At 33.8% G+C, this 23,540-nt stretch overlaps 1 protein-coding gene across 1 annotated transcript in view; it reads right to left on the bottom strand.

Moving 5' to 3' along the window:
- Window positions 1–23,540, bottom strand: part of ADAM2 (ADAM metallopeptidase domain 2) — a 170,542-nt gene that overhangs the window by 45,894 nt on the left and 101,108 nt on the right. The window contains exons 10-13 of the mRNA XM_059384218.1: window positions 21,341–21,477; window positions 8,486–8,666; window positions 4,481–4,579; window positions 4,173–4,368 (exon numbers count right to left, since the gene is read on the bottom strand). Coding sequence (XP_059240201.1) covers window positions 4,173–4,368; window positions 4,481–4,579; window positions 8,486–8,666; window positions 21,341–21,477 — 613 coding nt within the window. The remainder of the gene's footprint in view (window positions 1–4,172; window positions 4,369–4,480; window positions 4,580–8,485; window positions 8,667–21,340; window positions 21,478–23,540) is intronic.

Below are 23,540 nucleotides of genomic sequence, written 5' to 3'. Positions count from 1 at the left end.
CTTGGGTACACACATCAAGGATTAAATGGTTATGTTCAACATTTTGAGGAACTCCCAAATTGCTTTCTAAAGCAACTGTACCATTTCTATCTAGCAATTCATGAGTTCGGATCTTGCCATAACCTCACAAAAATTGCTATTGTCTTTTAATTATAGCATATTTAGTGACTATCTTTTTTTCCAGTAATGCCTATTCAATTTTTTTCCTTATTTGTTAAACTACATTATCTTTTTTATTGTTGAATTGTTTATGTATTCTATATGTGTCCGTATTAAAAATATTGTTTCCAAATATATTCTCCCATTCCTTGAGCTGTTTTTACATTTCCTTGGAGATTTTCCTTGAAGAACAAAGGTTCTTTAAATTTCTGAAGTCCAAATGATTCCTTTTTCTTTAATCACTTGTGCTCTGGGTACCTTACCTAAGAAAACATTGCCTAACCCAAGATCACTAAGATTTATGCATATTTTTTTTCTAAAAGTTTTATAGCTTTAGCTCTTACATTTAGGTCTACAATACATTTTAAGTTAATTTTCCTGCTTGGTATGAGGTAAGGGGTCAAATTCATTCTTTTGCCTGTGAACATACACTTGTTCAAGCACATTTATTGAAAAGATTTTGTATTTTTGCTCATTACAGAATTCTGGGTGGGCAAATATTTTCTTTTAGTTCTTTAGAAGTGTCTTTGTCATCTGGCTTCTGTAATTGTTGACAAGAAATCTGACTCACACTTGCTTTTTAAAAGTTATTGTGTCTTTTTCTCCCACTCTAGATGTTTTATTTTCATCTTTTCATTTTTTGTAGTTTTGCTATGACTTCTTTATGTGTTTTTTCTTTAAAGACATTCTTCTTAAGATTCATAGAGCATCTTGAATTTGTGGGATTAACTTTCATTTTGAAAATTATTGGTTTTATCTCTTTAAATATTGCTGCTTTCTGTTATCTATTTTACCTTCTTAATGACACTTTACTGAGTTAGGCAGATCTGGTGAGGTAATGATCGCTGAAATCTAATCAGGCAATTAAATGGGCCAGGTCTGATGTACATTTATTTTCTGGATCTGCTTCATTGTCTTTGGTGTGACCCATGTAAGCTACTGATTTAAAGCCTTATCAATATTTGTTTTCACTGTAAGTCTGCCTAAGATAAATTCTTACCATTTAGAGAATCTCAGAATAGCTTTCTAGCCTACTAACATAGGCACTTCAAACTGTAGTGAAATCTTTCAGAAGACTAAGATTTTCTGGAGCAAGCTTCTTCTACCATTTGGTCTTTGATTATCTTGTGACTGCAGGGAAATTCATAATGCTTTTTTAATGTTCTTAACCTGGTTAACCAAATTGTTGAGCAGCTTCAGACCTTCAAAAATGTCTCATAGAAAAAATTTTCTATGGTTTTGATAGTCCCCTTAAATTTTTTTTTAAAGATTTTATTTATTTATTTGACAGAGATCACAAGTAGGCAGAGAGACAGGCAGAGAGAGGAGGAAGCAGGCTCCCTGCTGAGCAGAGAGCCCGATATGGGGCTTGATCCCAGGACCCTGGGATCATGACCTGAGCCAAAGGCAGAGGCTTTAACCCCTTGAGCCACCCAGGCGCCCCAGTCCCCTTAAATTAACTGCTAAAATTTTTCTTTTTTTCTTTCTATTAGAAGATCTCTGCCTAATCCAAGCTTGATCTTCAACTTTCAAAATCTCCAAAGTCTCTAGGAAAAACAACTGTCTAACATAAATGAAATGTGCAAAATTTCTCTCCTGTTATAAACAATTAGTTGGCTTTGGTTTTATTATAGTCTAATGCTTTTTATAATAGACCAATAAAATATATCTTAATTTTTCTAGTTATCTTCTCACAGTTACATCTGTCACTACTTGCTAAAAACTTTCCCTAAATTCATTATTTAATACAGGTTTTTGATTTAATGTAACAGCTAAATATTTAAATGTAAATTAGCTGCCTTAGAATTTATTGTCTTATGTCCTTTTTAAACTCTGTTCTTATCATCTTTGGAATTAATCATGTATTTTTATTGTTTTCGTTTTTCTCCTTTATGAGCTTGCAGTTTCACCTTATTCTTATTATAGCTGTCTTAAATTATAAAATTAATACTTGACTTATGCCGATTTTTAATTCCACTTTATGCTACATTTTATTGGAATAATTGAGTTTTGTTTCAGGTTTTTTTTCCCTTGGTGAAACTATTTTTTCTATTATTCTTCTTCTAGAGTTTAGCATTTTTGACATATTAATATCTCCATTTCATACTATCCTTTATATTTTAAAATATATAAATTTTAAGAGATATGTACATTAGCCAAAAAATGAATTCTGCTAATTTCTATGATGATTATTTCTTCTCATTTAATTCTTCCATCTCCTGGCTTAGAATCCCTTTTTTTAGACATCATTCACAACCAGTTTCTACAGAAATAAATTTAGAAAGCAAATTACAGGTGTTCAAATGTGTGCTTTCATATTTTTTTTGAGTATCTACCTATTTAACATTGGGTGAAATTTGCAATTCTACCTGCCATCTTAAGTTCTACCATTTCAATGATCTAACCAATATGCTTATTTTTCATTTTAACAAGTATACCTTTCAAATCAGGATTTTCTTTTCCTTTCTCTTTCTTTCTTTTTCTATCTATCTATATATATATATGTATAGGTAGATATAGATAGATCATGTAGATGAAAGATAGAGATGGGGGCGCCTGGGTGGCTCAGTGGGTTAAAGCCTCAGCCTTTGGCTCAGGTCATGATCCCAGGGTCCTGGGATCAAGCCCTGCATTGGGCTCTCTGCTCAGCAGGGAGCCTGCTTCATCCTCTCTCTCTGCCTGCTTCTCTGCCTAATTGTGATCTCTGTCTGTCAAATAAATAAATAGAAATCTTAAAAAAAAAAAAAGAAAAGAAAAGATACAGATGATAGAGATAGATAAGAGATAGGTAGATCTAGATGATAACTGATAGATGATATATTAGATGACAGATTAGATAGATAGATAGATAATAGATAAATGATAGATGACAGAAGATAATTAAGGGAGAGATGGAGAGATAGAGATATCTTTCTTCAAAATTTTCTTTGTGGTTCAAATCACCCAGTTCCTTGGGAGAGCACTTCACCATTATATGTTTCTTTTCTTGTATCTTTGTGTTGCCTTTCTCCAAATCAATATTCATTCTATATGTATTTTGGGAGTTGATAAACACTTTGCAACTCCTTTTTACACAGAAATTAGAGTAGGCATTTACCTGTTACCATTAAGAAAAGTTTTACCCACCCAGCTATTTTTATGAGTATCCTGAATATTTCCTCTGTCAATTGCTCTTGCTTCTCCTGATAGAGACATAACATGCTGCTGTCATTTCTGCTGTCTCCATCTACTTCAGCAAATGATTCTGTGTATATTTTGTACCATGGCTTTCCTTTTTGCTTTCAACCTTGGTGCACATCATCTTTCAATGATTTCATTGTTACTGGATCTTCATGACCCCTTTTAGGGATTTTCATAAGCTTTTCTTGCAGTTCCCAGGTTCAAATGCGTGTATCTGGTTGTGTGTATCTGCATGTATGATTTAAATTGCACTCATATGCCAACTTACATTTATGGCCTTTAATGTCCATACCCATATGTGTTTATTTTATGTTTACTAAGAAAACTGTGAATATGGCGCAAGTGAGGAAAACGTAATTTATGTCCAGTCTGCTTTCTTCCTTCTCAAATGAAGATCCCATGGATTTTGAATGTTTCCCTTTATTATTCTGTGGAAACAATTCATAGCTCTAACTCAAGACAACTTGTCTGGGGCGCCCTGGGTGGCTCAGTGGGTTAAAGCCTCTGCCTTTGGCTCAGGTCATGATCCCAGGGTCCTGGGATCAAGGCCCGCATCGGGCTCTCTGCTCAGCAGGGAGCCTGCTTCGCTCTCTCTCTCTCTCTCTCTCTCTGCCTGCCTCTCTGCCTACTCTGTTAAATAAATAAACAAAATCTTAAAAAAAAAAAGACAACTTGTCTGATTTTTTTCTTACAGTATTTCTTCTTTCTGTAATCCTTTAAAATATTTATACTAAAAAATCACATTATTTTTTAAAATCACAATTATGTATCAATTTCTATTTTTTTGGTGTCCAGAAAAACACATATATGGGAAATCAAATTATGATAAATACCTTCACCAAATACAGCTGTACATTGTTTTATCCCACTTATACAAGTTCCATTCAGACAGAGCCATTGGTTATCTCCACATGGATGCCCATTCTGAGCATAAAAGTTGTCTTGGCACATCGCAGAGGATCCATTGCAGAACTCAGGGAGATCGCATTCATCAGTGGGAGGCCTACATATTTTTCCTATTGCCGAATACTGATGGGGTGAAGTAAATGACATTGAATAAAGCAGAATGTGAACATATAAATATTATTAAGAAGATGACTTTGTTCACATAGGCAGTTAGAAAATTTAAAAAGACTCTTACTTGGCAATTTGAACAGCATTTACCAGTATCACACACTGAGCCAGCTTTCAGTGTACATGTGGCAGGATTACAGCATGTGTTTTCCTGAGTTTCACAATCCTGAAAAGCAAACCAAATGCTCTGAACTATCTTCCAATTTTTACTTGCATTAGATAGATATTTTAATGGTAACAGTGTATTATATAATATACAGATAGATGCCTAAATCCCATGTTGACAAACATGAAAAATAAAGCCACTTATTGATTTACGTAACAGATATTTATTAGTTACTACTCAGTGCTATATTGTGTATCCCTAGAGTAGGTTTGACTATATTGGTAGTAGGACTTTCTGAAACTTTCTGAAGCAAAACATCAAGCTCTCTGGTGCTTGTAGACAAAGAGACAATTAAATACAAGACATAAAATAAACAGAAGCTATGATATATCAATTTCATTATAGTGACTAGTTACTAATCAACTCTTATGAATCTACTGTATTTTAATAATTCTGTAACTTTTATGGGATGTCCAAAGTTTACTTTACTTTTAATACTCTAAAGACAAAAGCTAGAAATGATATTTCTAAACGTGATTGAAATTATCACCATTATATCACTTATCTATATCTTATTATGCCTTGGTTAATGCTATGATTCATCCATGACTAGTGATTTTGTTTTTAAAGATTAAATTATTATGCTTAATAAAAACAACAGATAAGAAAAGATGCTAGAGAAACAATTCTTACACACACACACACACACACTTTTTGAATTCCCCAGGATTTGGAATAAGTTAATTGGACAAAAGTATTAATAAGAAAATAACAAATAATAAAAATTAATCATATTATAGCATAATACTTACTAGGGTAAACTAAATTTGCAGTATTTTCCAGAACTATTTTGTTCTTTCCAGAACAATGTCATTGTTATTGCTATTTATATGGGATTCCAGAGAATCAAGTTATATCACAGGGACTAGCTCAATTATATGACAGTTAATAGAGCTAAGATACACAACTGTGAATTTTTACGAGAAATTTTCAATTTCCATTCAGACCCAAACAAGAAAAGACAAGTAGGTATTGGGAAATAATTTCCTAAAAACACATCATCCAACTAGGACTCTAAAAGCTCACTTTTATATTGGGGAATGTACACATGTGTGACTAGCTACTGCTATAGGGAACAGTAAACTTCTTTCATGTCTTGATTTTTTCACATCCATATGCCCATCTTGAGTCTCAGGATCTCTCTCCCTTACAGCATTCCTTTTAACTCCCACTTCCCTCCAATTCAGCAACTTTATCTAAGACTTTTGTGGGTTAGAAAACATGCCTTTATTGGTTATATATGTCCAAATATTTCTTACTTAAATATTGACCTGTATTAAAATATTCAAAGCCACAAGTGTGCCTCATTTTCTTGTTGATTTGTGAAAACTGTATCTATCTATTTTCCTGAATGCCAGCAGATCTTAGGTTTGGAAGAAATATGAGCATACCCTAGTTTATTGTGCTTCACTTCACTGCACTTTGCAGAGATTACATTTTGTACAAACTGAAGGTGGTAACCCTACATGAGGCAAGTCTATCAGCATCATTTTTCCAACAGTATCTGTGTCACATTTTGATAATTCTTGAAGTATTTCAAACTTTTTATTTATTATTATATTTGTTATGGTGATCTTCTTTGAGTGGTTTTTGATGTTACTATTGCAATTTTGGGGAGTGTCATGAACCATGCCCATTTAAGACAATAAACTTAATTGTGTATGCTCTGACTGTTCCACTGGTGAGCTGTTTCTCTTTCTCCCTCTTCTCAGGCCTCCCTATTCCCTGAGACATAACAACATTGAAATATGGCCAATTAATAACCCTGCAATGACCTCTAAGTGTTCAAGTTAAAGGAAGAGTCTCGTGTTTCTCACTTTAAGTGAAAAGCTAGAAATTATTAAGCTTTGTGTGGAAGGCATGTTGAAGGCTGAGATAGGCCAAAAGACAGGAGTCTTACACTAAAATGTAAGCCAAGTTTTGAATGCAAAGGAGAAGTTCTTGAAGGATATTAAAAATACTTGCTTCACAAGGAATCAAAATGGACTTAATTGCTGATGTGGAGAAAGTTTTAGTGATCTGGATAGAAGATCAAACCAACCATACATTTCCTTAAACCAAAGCCTCATCCATAGAAAAGAACCAATTCTTTGCAATTCTATGGAGGCTGAGAGAGGTGAGGAGGCCGCAGAAGACCCTGAAGCTGGCAGAGGTTGGTTCATGAGGTTTAAGGAAAGAAGCTATATCCATCACATAAGAGTGTAAATTTAAGTAACAAAGTAGAAACTGTAACAAGTTATCTCAAAGATTGACTAAGAGAAGTAATATAGGTGGCTACACTAAACAACAGGTTTTCCATGTATATAAAATAGCCTTCCATTGAAAGATGTCACCTAGGACTTTCCTAAGCAGGGTGGAGAAGATAATGCCTGGTTTCAAAGCTCAAAGGACAGGCTGAGTCTCTTGTTGGGGATTAATGCACCTGATGATTGCTAGTTGAAGTTAATACTAATTTACCATTTCAAAATTTCCAGGGCCCTTAAAAATTATCATAGATCTACTCTGCCTGTGCCTTATAAATGCAAAGTCTGGATGACAGCACGTCTGTTTACACCAAGGTTTAGTGAATATTTTAAGACACTGTTGAGACACACTGCTCAGAATAAAAGAATCTTTTCAAAATATTACTGCTTATTTACAATGCACCTGGTCACCCAAGAGTTCTGGTGGAGATGATGTACAAGGAGATTAATGTTGTTTTTATGATTGCTAACACAACATCCATTCTACAGTCCATCAATCAAGGGTAACTTCAACTTATACTTCAAAAGGTTATAATTGCAATACAGAGGATTTCTCTAATGGACCTGAGCAAAGTTGAAAACTTTGTGGAAAGGACTTACCATACTAGGAACCATGAAAAGTATTCAGAAAGCATTAACAGAAGTTTGGAACAAGTTGATTCCAACCCTCATGAATAACTTTGAGGGTGTCAAGTCTTCAGTGCAAGAAGTAATTATAGAAGTGGAAATATCAAGAAAACAAGTAAAGCCTGAAGATGTGACTGAATCACTAAAATCTCATGATAAAACTTCAATAGACAAGGAGTTGCTTCCAACAGATTAGCAAAGAAAGTGGTTTCTTGAGATGGAAACTACTCCCACTGAAGATGATGTGAAGACTAATGAAATGACAACAAAAGATTTAGAATATTACATATATTTGTTGATTAAATAGCAACAGGGTTTGAGAGGATTAACTCCAATTTGAAAGTTCTATTTTGAGTAAAACATCATCAAACACCATCAGAGGCTTACAAACTGTTTATGAAAGAATCAATCAATGCAAGGAGCTTCATTGTTGTCTTATTTTAGAAACTGCCACAGTCACCCAATCTTCAATAACCACAAGCCTGATCAGTCAGCAGACATCTGCATTAAGGCACGACTGTAACTTGCTGAAACCTCAGATGATGGTTAGCACTTTTTTAAGAAAAAAAAAAAAAGTACCAGCAAATGTATTTAGAAAAAAAAAAAGTATTTTTAATTAAGATATGAACCTTGTTTTTTAGCCATAATTCTATTTCACACTTAATTGAATATAGGATAGTATAAACACAGAACTTTTATATGTACCAGGAGAACAAAATTTATTGTGATATTCACTTTATCATCGTGGCCTGGAATCAAAGCCACTATATCTGTGAGGTATGCCTATATTCAGGAAGAACACACTCAAGAAGGAAAGTAAAACCTAGGTCAACTCAGAGAATTAATGACCTTGAAAATCACCTGTATGGATAATCTACAAACCACTGAATCCATATACTGATATATAAGTGCACTTATCAGCTTATTACAATATAAAAGTGAGCTTGACATATGAGGGAAAATGACCACATAATACTGTAAAAATTTATAATTTTTCAAGCAATTCTGCTATATATTCTTCCAAATGCGTACTCACCTCTGCACTTCCACAGTCACATTGTTCCCCTTGTTCTACTTCTCCATTGCCACAAACTGCCGCTTTGTATGATGGATCTAAGTGTGGCTGATTTTGAAGACAATGGGACTTCGGGTTTGAAATAAAATGCGCAAAATCCTCCATGCTGCAGTTACTAAAGCTCTTCACACCCCTGGAATGACTAAACATACATCAAACATCAGATTTTTATTAAGTATTGCTTCATACATTGTGCCAAGACTTGGAATAAAGCTATTTTATCACATTCCACAAGAGTCAGAATTCTTAATTTTGTTAGTGTCAAACTTTTATTTTCTGTACAAAGGAAGTCAATTGTGCAAGAACTTATATTAAATATCTTTAGTTACAATGAAATAATAAAATTTTATTCTCATATTACACTCACTCATGAAATTATTTCCTCTTATAGCTCCTACCTGAGAAAGTACTCCATCTATTTCATTTGTTTCTTTTTCTTTTCATGACTCAAAAATGTTATAATAGCCTGTGTTAACGAAAGATTAGATTTTTTGTTTCTTTTGTCTATATTTATTTATAGATGATCTTATTCAGTACTGCATTTTGAATAACACCTATACCTGACTGCTCAGATAATTGTTTCTCTGACTTAAATTGCCTAAACTTGAGCCCAGTGTCTAATTCTTTATTCAGTAACATTTAATAACAAGATAACATTTCTAAGCACACATCTAAAATACTACTCTTTTAAGTTTGCTACTCTTTATTATTTATTTTATTATTTGTTTTAAATTACTACTCTTTGTTCTTTTAGTGACATTTATTTTTCTTTAAAATCTTTATTAACAATGAAAATATTATTCATTTGCTCATTATCTTCTCTAAGTTTTTTAGCTCCAGGAGAAAAGGCATTCCAATCCCTTTGTTCTCTAGCACAGAGTACAGATTGATTTTAATGACTTTTTAAAAAATAAATGAGTCTATGGTGGAAGCCATCTGTTGTAAATAGTACATTCTTTGGTTGCTGTTACATTATGACTTTTATTATTCTGAATAGTATTAACACACGAAAAGATTATATTCAGAAAGGTTTATAACTTGATGACAGATATAGCCAATGTGAAGTTACTGGATTTTTAGGGCACTAGACTCAAATCATAGTCCTTTGGGTTAGGACAGGGAAATGTTATATACATGAGGCTCATGAACAAATCAGGAATTTTTAATGGATTACCAATTATTTTTTAGAGGTCACATCCAGGTTGAACATACTGTTCAGTTATAATAAGCACAATAATGGATTTATTGTTACATTGCAAATAATTCGGATGATTTCTATCTAAATGCCAAAAAGCAAAAGCAAAAAAAAAAAAAAGTGATACAGCATTATATTATTTAAAACAAGGCAATGTAATATATGTTTATTATGTGTAACTGGTTTATAGGGAATACACTTCCTAGTAGTAAAATCAATGTCACTGAAGGAAAATATTAATCAAAATTATATCCAACTAGAGAATTTATTTGCAGCTTGAATCTTTGCAAACATTTGTTAGGCATTCCAATTCTCCATTCTCTGTTTTCCTTGATAATAGATCTTCTGATTTTCGGTTGAATATAGGACTTCCTTGTACAATCCTTACATTTCTTAGCCTTTCATAAAGTTAGGAGTATACGTCTGTAAATGTGAGATAATCAGCGTATGTTTAAACACCATATGTTTAAATTCTAGAAAGTAATGTTGACAACCATGCTTTCATTCTATTGATGACTACAATTTTTGTTAACTGTTATAGTTAAAGCTTCCATCATGAACTATGAGATGATCTTGGATAAGAAAGCCACTGTGTATAAATTAATGTGAAATTAATAGTGAAATGTGCAATTAATATAATGCTAATTCCCAAAAATAAAATTAACTTTTTTTAATTTAAGCCATTATTACTTTGGGATTTATGTAACTTATACTCAAATCTAAATACAAATTCCATCCCCGAAAATACAGATCTCAATCAGGGCATTGTTGTTTTAATTACATTTCAAACACTCATTTTTCTCACCACTCACCACAAAATTGCAAAGTATTGACAGCAAGGTGCAGGATTCTAATTACAGTGAGGTAGAGAATGCTAGAATAGATCATCTTTTGCTTAATCCATAAGCAAAACATGTGTCCAATATCTGCATTTTTTTTTAGAACAAGCAATACTCATTAGAAATAAAATGAATAAAACCCTGTATTCAAATATAACTCTGGAGAAGTTATTAGAGCATTTTGATTACTAATTGAAAAAGAAATACACTTCAACACATACTCTCTGTAAAGTTTGTAAAGCATGGAGATAATCAAGCAAAAATGGGAAACAATAGGATAAAAATAATTACTATTATTAAATAAGTCACAATGAATTTCAAAATATGTACATCTAAAATAATAAATATTCAATAAGAAATTAATAACAAAAAGGCATCTAGATGATCCACAAATATTTGAAAATCAATGGACATACTTCTATTTTTTTTAAAGATTTTATTTATTTATTTGACAGAGAGAGAGACAGCGAGAGAGGGAACACAAGCAATGGGAGTGGGAGAGGGAGAAGCAAGTCTCTGTGGAGCACACAGAGCCCCATATGGGGCTCAATGCAGGACTCGATGTGGGGTTTGATCCCAGGATCAGGGGATTGAGATCTGAGCTGAAGACAGAAGCTTAACCACTGAGCAACCCAGGTGTCCCCAGTTGACATACTTCTAAACCAACCTACTAGACAAAAAAAAAAAAAAAAAAGCAAGCATCACAAAGAAAAGGGCTTACACAAAAAGAAAGAAGGTTTAAAATTAAATATTTGCATTTTCACATTAAAAATCTAGGAGGAAAAACTAGTTTACCCCAAACTATGCATAGAATTACAAAAATAAACTGGACAAGTGACAAAAATTAATAAAATTAAAGTAAAGATTTTTTTTTAAAAAAATCAATTGATTTGATAAAACCCAAGTTGGATTGATTAAGAAGAAAAAAAAAGAAAAGAAAACACAAATTGTACAGAGATAAAAGAAGTAATACCAGTAGAGATTCCAGTGACTTTTAAAGAAAAATAAATGGAATTCAGACTTGGGAAGATGCAGAGTAGGAGGACCCTAAGCTTACTTCATCCCATTTTACAACTAGACATCACTCTCATTCCATTAATAAATCAGAGAGTGATCCAAAGACTGGCCAAATAAATTCCATGACTAAATGTAGAGAAGAAGCTATATCAGAGAGGTTAAAAAGAGCAGAAATGGTGGTCAGGAGTTGTCCATAAGAAAAGGGGAGCTTCAGGATCTCAAAAGGGAAAGTACCAGGGGGCCACATGGAGGGTAGCGGCCCCCAGAAGTTTGGCTAACCCAAACTTCTGAAGGCTCCAAGTTTTGGAGCCTGGAACTTCAGAAGTTTGGGTTAGCCAAAGAGTGAGTAATAAATGGATCCTCACCCTTAAAGAAACAGCAGCTCTCAGAGAGACAACATAGAAGTGACAATTTGCACAACAAAGAAGCAAATGAGAGGGAATTTAGTTTATACTAATTTCAGAATGTGATGAGGGACTTCTCCAGCAACAAAAGACCTGGCAGGCACCATTCTCTTCTCTTGCAATCTAGCATAAACATAGAGCCACTATGGGAGATGATACTGCACTGACACTTGCTACCTAACTTGTTAGTAGCGTTCCCTGTCTGTGAGTTCTCCAGAGGAAAAACACAGTCCAAGGCTGCCAGCCTCAGCCCTGGACTCAGTGCAAATTTTGTTAACTCCACACATGTCCTCTCCAGTTGCCTCAAGAATAGTAGCCACAAAACATATGCCATACTGGCCTGTGACTAGCAGCTCAGTGCAAATTTTGCTAAAATCACTGTCCCACCCTTGAGTACTCTTGCAGTCACATCCCCTCAGAGCCAGCCTGCCTGGGTCTCACTACCACCACAGAGAGCAAGCACAGCCCACAACAGGTAGAGAGCCAGTGGAGACATCTGGACTGAAAGATAAAGCAACTCAAACACAACAGCATGATGCAGGCAACACACAGAGAAGACTCCATTGAAGTGTGAGATTCTGGTGAACAGGAAACACTGCACTGCAGGACATTACAGGACCTCTTCTTCATACAGGCACTACTTTCAAGAGCAGAAGATGTAACTGTCTTTCCTAACACAGAGAAATAGACACAGAGAAGTACACAAAATGAGACAGAGAGATATGTCCCAAATGAAAAACACAACAAAATCATAGCAGGAGATCTAAGTGAAACAGATATAAGTTATATGTCTGATAGAGAATTTAAAATAATGATCATATAAGGTTACTCATTGGACTTCAGAAAAAGTGGAGGATACCAGTGAGAACCTTGATCAACAGATACAAAATAATATATCAGAGATGAAGAATTTAATAAGTTAAAAACAAGATAGATGGAATAAATAGTAGACTACAGGAAGTAGAGGAATATATCAGCAACCTGGAAGATAGAGTAATGGAAAGCAAGCAAGCTGAACAGGTGGGAGACAAATACTGCATAATGAGAATAGACTCAGAGAACTCAATGACTCTATCAAGCATAATAACGTTATACTATAGGCATCCCAGAAGGAGAAGGGTAAAAAATAAAATGTATTTGAAGAAGTAATAGTTGAAAGCTTCACAAATCTCGGGTAGGAATCAGATCCAGATTCAGAAAGCAAAGTTTCCCTCAACAAATTCAACCAAAAGAGACACCTATTAATTAAAATGGTTTAAGAAAAAAGAAAAAAATAGAGATAAATAATTGTAAAGGTTGCAAGAGAAAAGAGGATGGGTACATACAAAGGACACTTCATAAGGCTAACAGCTTACCTTTCAGCAGAAACTTTGCAGGTGGGAAGAGAATGGCACAATATATTCAACATGCTGAGAGGGAAAAATCAGCATCCAAGAATACCCTATCCAGGGGGTCCCTGGGTGGCTCAGTGGGTTAAGCCTCTGCTTTCATTCAGGTCATGATCTCAGGGTCCTGGGATCAAGCCCCACGTCAGGCTCTCTGCTCAGCAGGGAGCCTGCTTCCCCCTTCTCTCTATGCCTGTCTCTCTGCCTATCTATGATCTCTGTCTGTCAAATAAATAAATAACATATTAAAAAAAAAAAAAAGAATACCCTATCCAGCAAGACTATCCTTCAGAATAGGAGAGATAAAGTGATTCCCAGACAAAGAAAAGTTAAAAGAATTGATGACCACTAAACCAGCCCTACAAGAAATCGTACAGGAGACTCTGTGAGTGGAAAACAAAAACATAAGTAAAAGTAATAAAATAGGAAGAACAAAAGCCAAAAAAAATGAATTATACCTGTAAAAATCAGTCAAGAGAAGCAAAAAATAAAAAGATGTAAAATATGATACCAAATATGTAAACATGGAGGCAAGAGGAGTAAGAATGAGATCAAAATTAAGTGACTATTAGCTTAATATAGACTGCTATATGGAGAGGATGTTCTGTAAAAATTGAATAGTAGAATAGAATAGTAGAATAGAAAGAATAGTAGTCTTTCTCCAGAAATTAAAAAAAAAAAACAGTAATCGATTTTTAAAAATTGTTTTCTTCACTTGTATTCATCACTAAAGAAAACCAGCAAACCATGACCAAGAGAAAGAGAAGAAAGAATCAGACAAAAACTACAAAAACAATGAGAAAACAACTAACAAAGTGGCAATAAATATATACATACCAATAATTATTTTGAATGTAAATGAACTAAATGCTGCTCCAATCAAAAGACATAAAGTGAGAGAGTATTAAAAAAAAAATACCCTTCTATATGCTACTTACAAGAGACTCATTTCAGAACCAAAGACACCTGTAATTTAAAAGTCAGGAGATGTTTAAATAACAGCTGTTGGCCAAGATGTGGACAAGGGGGAACCCTCCTGCACTGTTGGTGGGAAGGCAAGTAGGTACAGTCACTCTGGAAAACAGGATCCTCAAAAATTTAAAAATAGAACTACCCTATCATCCAGCAACATGCAAGTTAAATAACATAATATTAAACACTGAATGAGTCAATCAAGAAATCAAAGAAGAAATCAAAACTACATGGGAAAGAATGAAAATGAAAACACAATGATCCAAAACCTTAGACTACAGCAAAAGCAGTTGTAAGGGGGAAGTATACAGCAATGCAGGCCTACCTCAAGAAACAAGAAAAATCTCAAATAAACAACCTAACCTTAAACTTAATGAAACTGGAAAAAGGAGAACAAGTAAAACCAGCAGAAGAAAGGAAATAATTAAGATTAGAACAGGAATAAGTGATACAGAAACTTAAAAAATGAAGGAGATGGAGTAGGAGGAGGAGATCAATGAAACAGGAGCTGGATCTTTGGAAAGATCCACAAAATTTATAAACCTCTAGCCAGACTTATGAAAAAAAAAAGATTCATATAGACAAAATCACAAATAATGGGAGAAATAACAACCAACACCAGAGAAATACAATCGTAGGACAATATTATGAAAAACAATACAACTGGGTTTTTTTTCAAGATTTTATTCATTTATTTGACAGAGAGAGCAAGAGAGCACAAGCAGGGAAACCAGCAGAGGGAGAGGGATAAGAAGCAGGCTCTCCACTGATCATCTGGGACAAGATCCTCGGACCCTGGGATCATGACCTGAGCTGAAGACAGATGCTTAACCATCTGAGCCACCCAGGCACCCCTGAAAAGCAATACAATCATAAGAGAATATTATAAAAAACTATATATACCGAAACATTAAACAACCCGGAAGCATGGATAAATTCCTAGAAAAGTATAAACTACCAAAACTGAAATAGAAAGAAGTAGAAAACTTGAACAGAGCAATAACCAGGAAGATCAAATTAGTAATCAAAATACCTTCAACAAACAAAAGCCTGAGCTGTATGGCTTCACAGGCAAATTCTACCCAACACTGGAAGAAGAGTTAATATTCTTCTCAAACTATTCCTGAAAAATAGAAAATGAAAGAAAACTTCCAAATTCATTCTATGAGGCCAGCATTACCCTGATACCAAAATCAGATAAAGACTCCACTAAAAAAAGAGAAATGCATGCCAGCATCACAGAAGAAAATGGATGGGAGAAATTCTCAATAATATACTAGCAAATTAAATTTAACAGTATATTTAAAAAGTCATTCACTACAATCAACTGGGATTTTTCCTGGTTTGCAAGGGTAATCCAATATTGACAAATCAATCAACATGATATCTCACATCAGTAAGGGAAAGGATAAAAACCTTTTAATCATTTCAGTAGACACACAAAAAAACATTTGATAAAGTACAACTTCCATTTATGATTAAAAAAAATCCCTCAGTGGGCGCCTGGGTGGCTCAGTGGGTTAAGCCGCTGCCTTCGGCTCAGGTCATGATCTCAGGGTCCTGGGATCGAGTCCCACATCGGGCTCTCTGCTCAGCAGGGAGCCTGCTTCCTTCTCTCTCTCTCTCTGCCTGCCTCTCAGTGTACTTGTAATTTCTCTCTGTCAAATAAATAAATAAAATCTTTAAAAAAAAAAAAAAAAAAAAAAAAAATCCCTCAGCAAAGTAGGAATAGAGGGAATATACCTCAATATGATAAAGGTCATATAAGAAAAACCCACAGTGAATATTATACTCAATTGGGGAAAACGGAGATCTTTCCCTTTAAAGTGAAGGACAAGACAAGGATGTCCATTCTTACCACATTTATTCAACATAGTACTGGGAGTCCTACCTTCAGCAATCAACAGTAAAAAGAAATAAAAGGCATCCAAATTGGAAAAGAAGAAAACTCACTTTTTGCAGATGGCATAATACTACATATAGAAAACCTGAATGACTCCACCAAAAACTACTAAAACTGAAAAAGAATTCAGTAAGGTCATAGGATTTAAAATCAATGTACAGAAATCTGTTGCATTTTTAGAATAAGAAAGCAGCAGAAAGAGAAATTAAGGAACTGATCCCATTTATAACCGCACCTTAAATAATTAGATACTTAGTAATAAACATAACCAGAGGTGAAAGACCTGTACTATAAAAACTATAGAACCTAGATGTCCATCAACAGATGAATGGATCAAGAAGATGTGGTATATATACACAATGGAATACTATGCAGCCATCAAAAGAAATGAAATCTTGCCATTTGCAACAACATGGATGGAACTAGAGCGTATCATGCTTAGCGAAATAAGTCAAGCGGAGAAAGACAACTATCATATGATCTCCCTGATATGAGGAAGTGGTGATGCAACATGGAGGCTTAAGTGGGTAGGAGAAGAATAAATGAAACAAGATGGGATCGGGAGGGAGACAAAACATAAGTGACTCTTAATCTCACAAAACAAACTGAGGGTTGCCGGGGGGAGGGGGGTTGGGAGAAGGGGGTAGGATTATGGACATTGGGGAGGGTATGTGATTTGGTGAGTGCTGTGAAGTGTGTAAACCTGGTGATTCACAGACCTGTACCCCTGGGGATAAAAATATATGTTTATAAAAAATAAAAAATTTAAAAAAAAAACTATAGAACACTGATGAAAGAAAGTGAAGATGACACAAAAAAAGACATTTCCATGCTCATAGATTTGAAGAATAAATATTGTTAAAATGTACTATCTAAGGCAATCTATACATTTAATGCAGTTCCTATAAAAATACCAGTAACAGTTTTCACAGACCTAGAACAAAAAATCCTAAAAATTTTTATGGAACAACAAAAGACCCTGATTAGCCAAACAATTTTGAAAAAGAAAAGGAAAGCTGAAGGCATCACCATTCTAGACTTCAAGTTATACAAAACAATATGGTACTCGCAAAAAAAATAGATACATAGAGCAATAGAACAAAATAGAAATTCAGAAATAAACCCTCAACTCTATGGTCAATTAATCAACAAAACAGGAAAGAATATCCAATGGGACAAATTCTCTTCAACAAATGGTGTTGGGAAAACTGGACAGCAATATGCAAAAGAACAAACCTGAGTCATTTTTTTCACACCATATACAAAATAAACTCAAAAGGAATTAAGGATTTGAAGTTGAGACCTGAGATCATAAAAATCCCTAAAAGAGAACAAAGGCTGAAATGTCTCTGATATCAGCCATAGCAACATTTTTCTAGATATGTCTGAAACAAACTAAATAAAAGCAAAAATAAACTACTGGGACTATTTCAAAATAAAATACTTCTGCAAAGCAAAGGAAATAATCAACAAAACTATAAGGCAACCTACAGAAGATAGGGATAAAAGATTTTAAATTACATATTTGATAAAGGGTTAATATCCAAAATATATAAAGAACTTCTAAAACTCAACACCCAAAAAAGAAATAATCCAATGTAAAAATGGGCAGAAGACATGTACAGACATTTCTCTGAAAAAAAATCCAGATGGCCAACAGATATATGAAAATATATTATACATTGCTCATTATCAAGGATATATAAATCAAAACCACAGGGAGATATCACCTCACATCTGTCGGAATGGCTAAAATAAAAAACACAAGAAACAAGTTTTGGTGGGAATGTGGAGAAAAGGAATCCTTGTGCACTATTGGTGGGAATGCAAACTGCTGCAGCCACTGAGGACAACAATATAAAGCTCCCTCAAAAAGTTTAAAATAAAGCTAACCTATGATCCATTAATCGCACTACTGGGTATTTACCCAAAAAATACAAAAACACTAACTCAAATGGATACATGCATCCCCATGTTTATAGCAGGATTATTTATACTATAAAAGTCATGGAAGCAGGCCAAGTGTCTTATCAATTGATAGATAAAGATGATGTAGTATATATACAATAAATATTATTTAGCCTTAAAAAGAACAAAATCTTGCCATTTACAATAACATGGATGGAACTAGAGAGTATTGTGCTAAGCAAAATAAGTCAGAAAAAGACAAATGCCATATGATTCACTTATATGTGGAATTTAAGAAACAAATGAGCAAAGGTTAAAAAAAGAAAGAGAGAGACAGAGACAAACTAAGAAATAAACTCTTAACTACAGAGAACAAACTGATGGTTACCGGAGAGGAGGTGGATTGGAGGGATGGGTGAAACAGGTGGTGGGGATTGAGAGTGCATTTGTTGTGATGGGCACTGAGTAATACATGGAATTGTTGAATCACTGTATTATACATCTGAAACAATATAATGCTGTATGTTAGCTATACTGCATTCAAAATTAAGTTAAATTTAAAAATAAATGAAGATTATAGAAACTTTATGACAAGTTAATTTCAAAGAAATACTTTTTAAATCCCAAATAAATATCCTCATATCTTAAAATTAACTATTAAACACCTTTCCAGAAAGAGAAGTCTAAGTCCATATGGCTTCACTGATGAATTACTATCAAATAATTTGTGAAGAACTAATATCAATTTTCCAGATCACTTTTAGGAAATTTTAGGATGCCTGATAATAAAACGAGTCAAAATTATTAAAAGAGTAAACAACTAAAGACCAATGTCCTTCATAAATATACAGAGAGGCAAATATTAGAGAAGAAAAATCCAGCAACAAGTAGGGCAATACACAAAAAAGATTATTCATCATGTCCAAATGTGGTTTACCCCAGGAAAACAAGTTATTTAACAATTTCAACATATCAACTGAAAAAAGTAAAAACAACAATAACAACACACTAACTTTTTTATATGCAATGAAATCTATTCATGATGGAAATTTGGACAAAGAATAAGAAAAGTACTTCCTCAATCTGAGTGAAAGCCTCTATGAAAATATTTCAGCTCATATATTTAATGGTGAAGGATTAAAGATTTTGCTCTTAAATTAAAAGAAAGAAAAACAGCCACACATCCCATATCATCTAACATTGCATTAAAGGTCCTAACCGCCATAGTAGGCAAAAATAAGACTTGAAAAAATATGAAGATTGAAAAAAATGTAAAACTGTATATATAATATGTGATCGTATATGTGTAAAGTTCTAATAAAGATAAATTAAAATTCCAGAACTAAGTTTAGCAAAACTGTAGGAAACAAGTTCCATGAAATTTTATATATACTTGCTACTTGCTATGAACAGTTGGAAATTTTATAGTCTTATATATAAAGAGGTGCAATTAGAAAGAATAGTATATGCTAATCTATTTATACCTAATTTAATAATTTCCCCAAAGAAAAAAAATTGTGGAAACACAGCACTTTGAAAATTTCTAACCATGATGATAATAATTTAAGCATCTCAACAAAATAAACTCTTTTTAAATTGAGCAAAGAATACTTTGACAATATTGAGGAGAAGGTGGAGGGTCCATGGAGCTATTAATATTCAGATCTTCTAGTCCTTCTGTCATTTCCTTACCATCATAACCCTTATAATCATTGTAATCAGTATTAAAGGTAACATACCATTATTGTAAAAAACTATAGTTCAGTCAAAGATAAATCAATATTTAATAGGCAGTGTTAAACATTATTAATATGAGGTACATATACCATCATCCATCTTTACTTAGATTAAAAACAAAAGCAAAAGTAATGAACTTGATTGTAGGACATACATTTGGGACATGATACTAGGAAATAGGACTAAAGAAGTAGGAATAGAGAAAGAGAGAATGAGGGAAAGTCAACATCTTTTATTGAGATGACAATTGTCACTCCATTCCGCTGGGACCACAGAGAAGTACAGAATATTTAATGGATTGTAGGGTAGCTTTGTTGCACTATTGGGTATTTATTGCAAATGGCAAAATTTCATTCTTTTTGATAACTGAGTAATATTCTTTGTGTGTGTGTGTGTGTGTATACACATAAATGCACACACGCATGCATACAATCCTCTTCTTTATCAATTCATCATTGATGGACATTTGGGTTCTTTCCATAATTTGGCTATTGTTGATAATGCTGTTCTATAGCCCCTTCTGAGATAACTATTTCCATATAAGTCGCTGCCAAATCAGAGCCTGAGATAAAGATTTGAGTGCAAGTATTCTTTTTTTTTTTTTTAAGATTTTATTTATTTGATAGAGATTGCAAGCAGGCAGAGAGGCAGGCAGGGAGAGGGGAGGAAGCAGGCTCCCCGCTGAGCAGAGAGCCTGATGTGAGGCCTGATACCAGGACCCTGGAATCATGACCTGAGCTGAAAGGAGAGGCTTTAACCCACTGAGCCACCCAGGTGCCCCGAGTGCAAGTATTCTTAAGAAACAATTCCAGAAGCAGAAGTGAAGGAGTGGAGAGAATGTGATGTTATCAACTTTGTTGCTGTAGGAAATGGGTCTTGATTTTCTAAGACATATGAGAAGCAGAAAGTGGCTGTGAGAAATGTCCTTCAGAAGCACAAGAGGCTGGCTCTAATCACTTGTTGGATGGTGGTTTCCCTAAATCTTCTATTTGATCCTAATTCTATGAAATCTCACCATTGTATACTCCACCAGATTCACTAGGTCTTTGAGGCAGGGTGAGGATATTGCAAAAAGGCCTTTTCTAGTAACAGAAAAAGCTGAAAAACAGCACCTCCCAATTCAGACAATGCCAAGACTTCAGGTTGAGAGGGCAAAATGGAAGAGATTCATGCAAACAAAAATCATTCTTGTAGAGTGATCACAAGCCTGTATTTAGCTTATGAAATCATGCATTAGATTATAATATCTGGCAAGTGATTTAGTGATAACTGTAGAGTTAGGTCACATATGACAAAGCAAGTGCGGTATCAGATTACAAGTGACAGGGATGTAGACATGCAGCATTGGGCATTGTTGGGTATTGTTTTAGCACCCTAGACTTTTTAAAACTAAATACACCAAAGTTATTTTTACATAAACTATGTATATAAAGAATATAAAAGTAAAGCATCTTACATTGCTTCTGGATTCATTATGCAGACAGTTCCTGAGCACTGGCATTTGCTAATATCATCATAAGCTATTCCCATACTAAGGCTTAGTAATTGAGCTATAACAACTGCAAGCGATTCCAGACTTATGGTTCTGGGGTGCTGGAAAAAAACACACACACACACACGTACAAAAACAAAACAAACAAACAAACAAACAAACAAAAACCCACACTCAAATTTTAGAAGATACTTCATTTACCTGGAAAGTAATGTAATTATTAAAAATAGTCACTCAATAAAATTGAATAGAGGCATCTAATATGTTAACCACAGGTGTGCCAACCATATTTATCTAACATGTTACAGGTACCATTACCAATATAAGAAAAATATAAAAAGGGAGATCTGAAATTTTACCAAGATGTAAATGCATGGTTCACTGGGTGGCATCAGGGCAAGAAAAATATTGTCCCAATAACTTGTTAATTATATATGAGAATTATTATAGTCATACTTGCATTCACAAAAGAAAATCTTTAGATACACACATATACACAAACTATATGTGTGTCAAATTAACAGGTTATGATCATTTATAATTTAATTATTTGGGGGTAATATTTTGTGTAAATTTTCCATACATTTAAAAAATCATAAATTAACCCATTAAATTAAGCTAAATAATGACTGAAATTAAAAATGCTGATTTTCCATAGTTGTTTAAACTTTATTTTTAAAACTAAAGTAACTTTATAATTTTGCTTTTTGCAAATATAGGATACTTATTATAGCACATTTTAACCATACTAAAACATAGGCAGTTTAAGAAAAATACAAAAATTACATTATCTGTTCATATAGATCTAATAGTATTTTATTAAATATACTTCAAGATTGGTTTCTAGGAATACATTTTGGTATCTTCTGCTTACCTCTCAAACCTGCACCATTTTCCACCATTTTCCACCTATTTAGCCCAGAAAGTGAAACCAATAGATTATGTTAAAGCGTTGCTTTAACCTAGATTTAATCTAAAGAGATTAACAAACTAAGAAAAGAGTAGGACGTTTCACTGCCAGGGTGCCTATAACTGTCTGAATCCTTGAGTGGAAGCCTCTACCTTCTGTCTGTGACTGTAGGAAAATGACATTGTCCTTTCTTTCAAGTCTGAGTGACAATTAAATTTTTTTATTGCTAGCCCTAAAGTACGGCAAAGTTCCTATATCTTGCATACACATTGATAAATGGTCCCTTTATCAAATTACCACAGTTTAATTTTCAGAGAGAGAAAGGGAGAGGGAGGAAGAGTGGAAAAGAAATTGAAGAACTCTGAAGATTCTAAATTTCAAGAATTTAAATAATTGGATGTTACAAATAATAATAGTATATTACATTTTTGCTGCAGTTACAAATTTTCCTTTTGCGGGATAAGTAGAAAAGGTCTAGCATTATTCAATGTATCTTTACATTTGTTTCTTATTCTGTATCTGTCCCATTCCCTGTTATCTTTTACAGCTTAGTAAGATGAAAAAACCAATATTCAAAAATTCCATTTTAGTTATTTGTGTGAAAGTATTCTCCTCCCCACCCCATGCAACTGCTTCTTTATTTTCTATCTTCTTACTACCACATGTATTTTGACTTTTCCTTTCATTGTATGATAGGATCAGATACATGGTTTAGTTTTTGAGATGAAATTTCTTTATACTCTATACTTCTACTATTCAGCTCAGAATGACATTACAAAATACTACAGATTGGGATGATTTAAACAACAAAATTATTTTTTCATAGTTCTGAAGATCAAAAGTCCAAGATCAAAGTACCAGCATCATTCGTTTCTGGTGGGGTCCTTCTTCCATGGCTGCCTTGTTTTCTCACTTGGTTTTTCCACTGCGTATGTACAGATAGGTATCTCTGCTGTCTCGTTCTCTTTCTTTATGAAAGCCAGTTCTATTGAATTAGGGATCCACTTTTATGATCTCTTAAGTATCTCCACAAAGTGGAGTCACATGGGGCTTTGGGGTTCAATATATGGATTTTAGGAGGACATGACTTAGTCCATAACAGACCAGTATGAAAAATTTGAAAACGGTATGGACTAGAATATGAGAATTTCCTATAGGATATTTTTATGATTACTTCTGTTTTGAAAACAAAATAATGGAAAAAAATAAGTTAAATATAACTTATAATCTAATGTTAAATATTAGATTTTTAAA

The sequence above is a fragment of the Mustela nigripes genome, chromosome 18, assembly GCF_022355385.1.
Source record: "Mustela nigripes isolate SB6536 chromosome 18, MUSNIG.SB6536, whole genome shotgun sequence".
Taxonomy (NCBI): domain Eukaryota; kingdom Metazoa; phylum Chordata; class Mammalia; order Carnivora; family Mustelidae; genus Mustela; species Mustela nigripes.
This window is presented reverse-complemented; position numbering and strand designations above follow the sequence as displayed.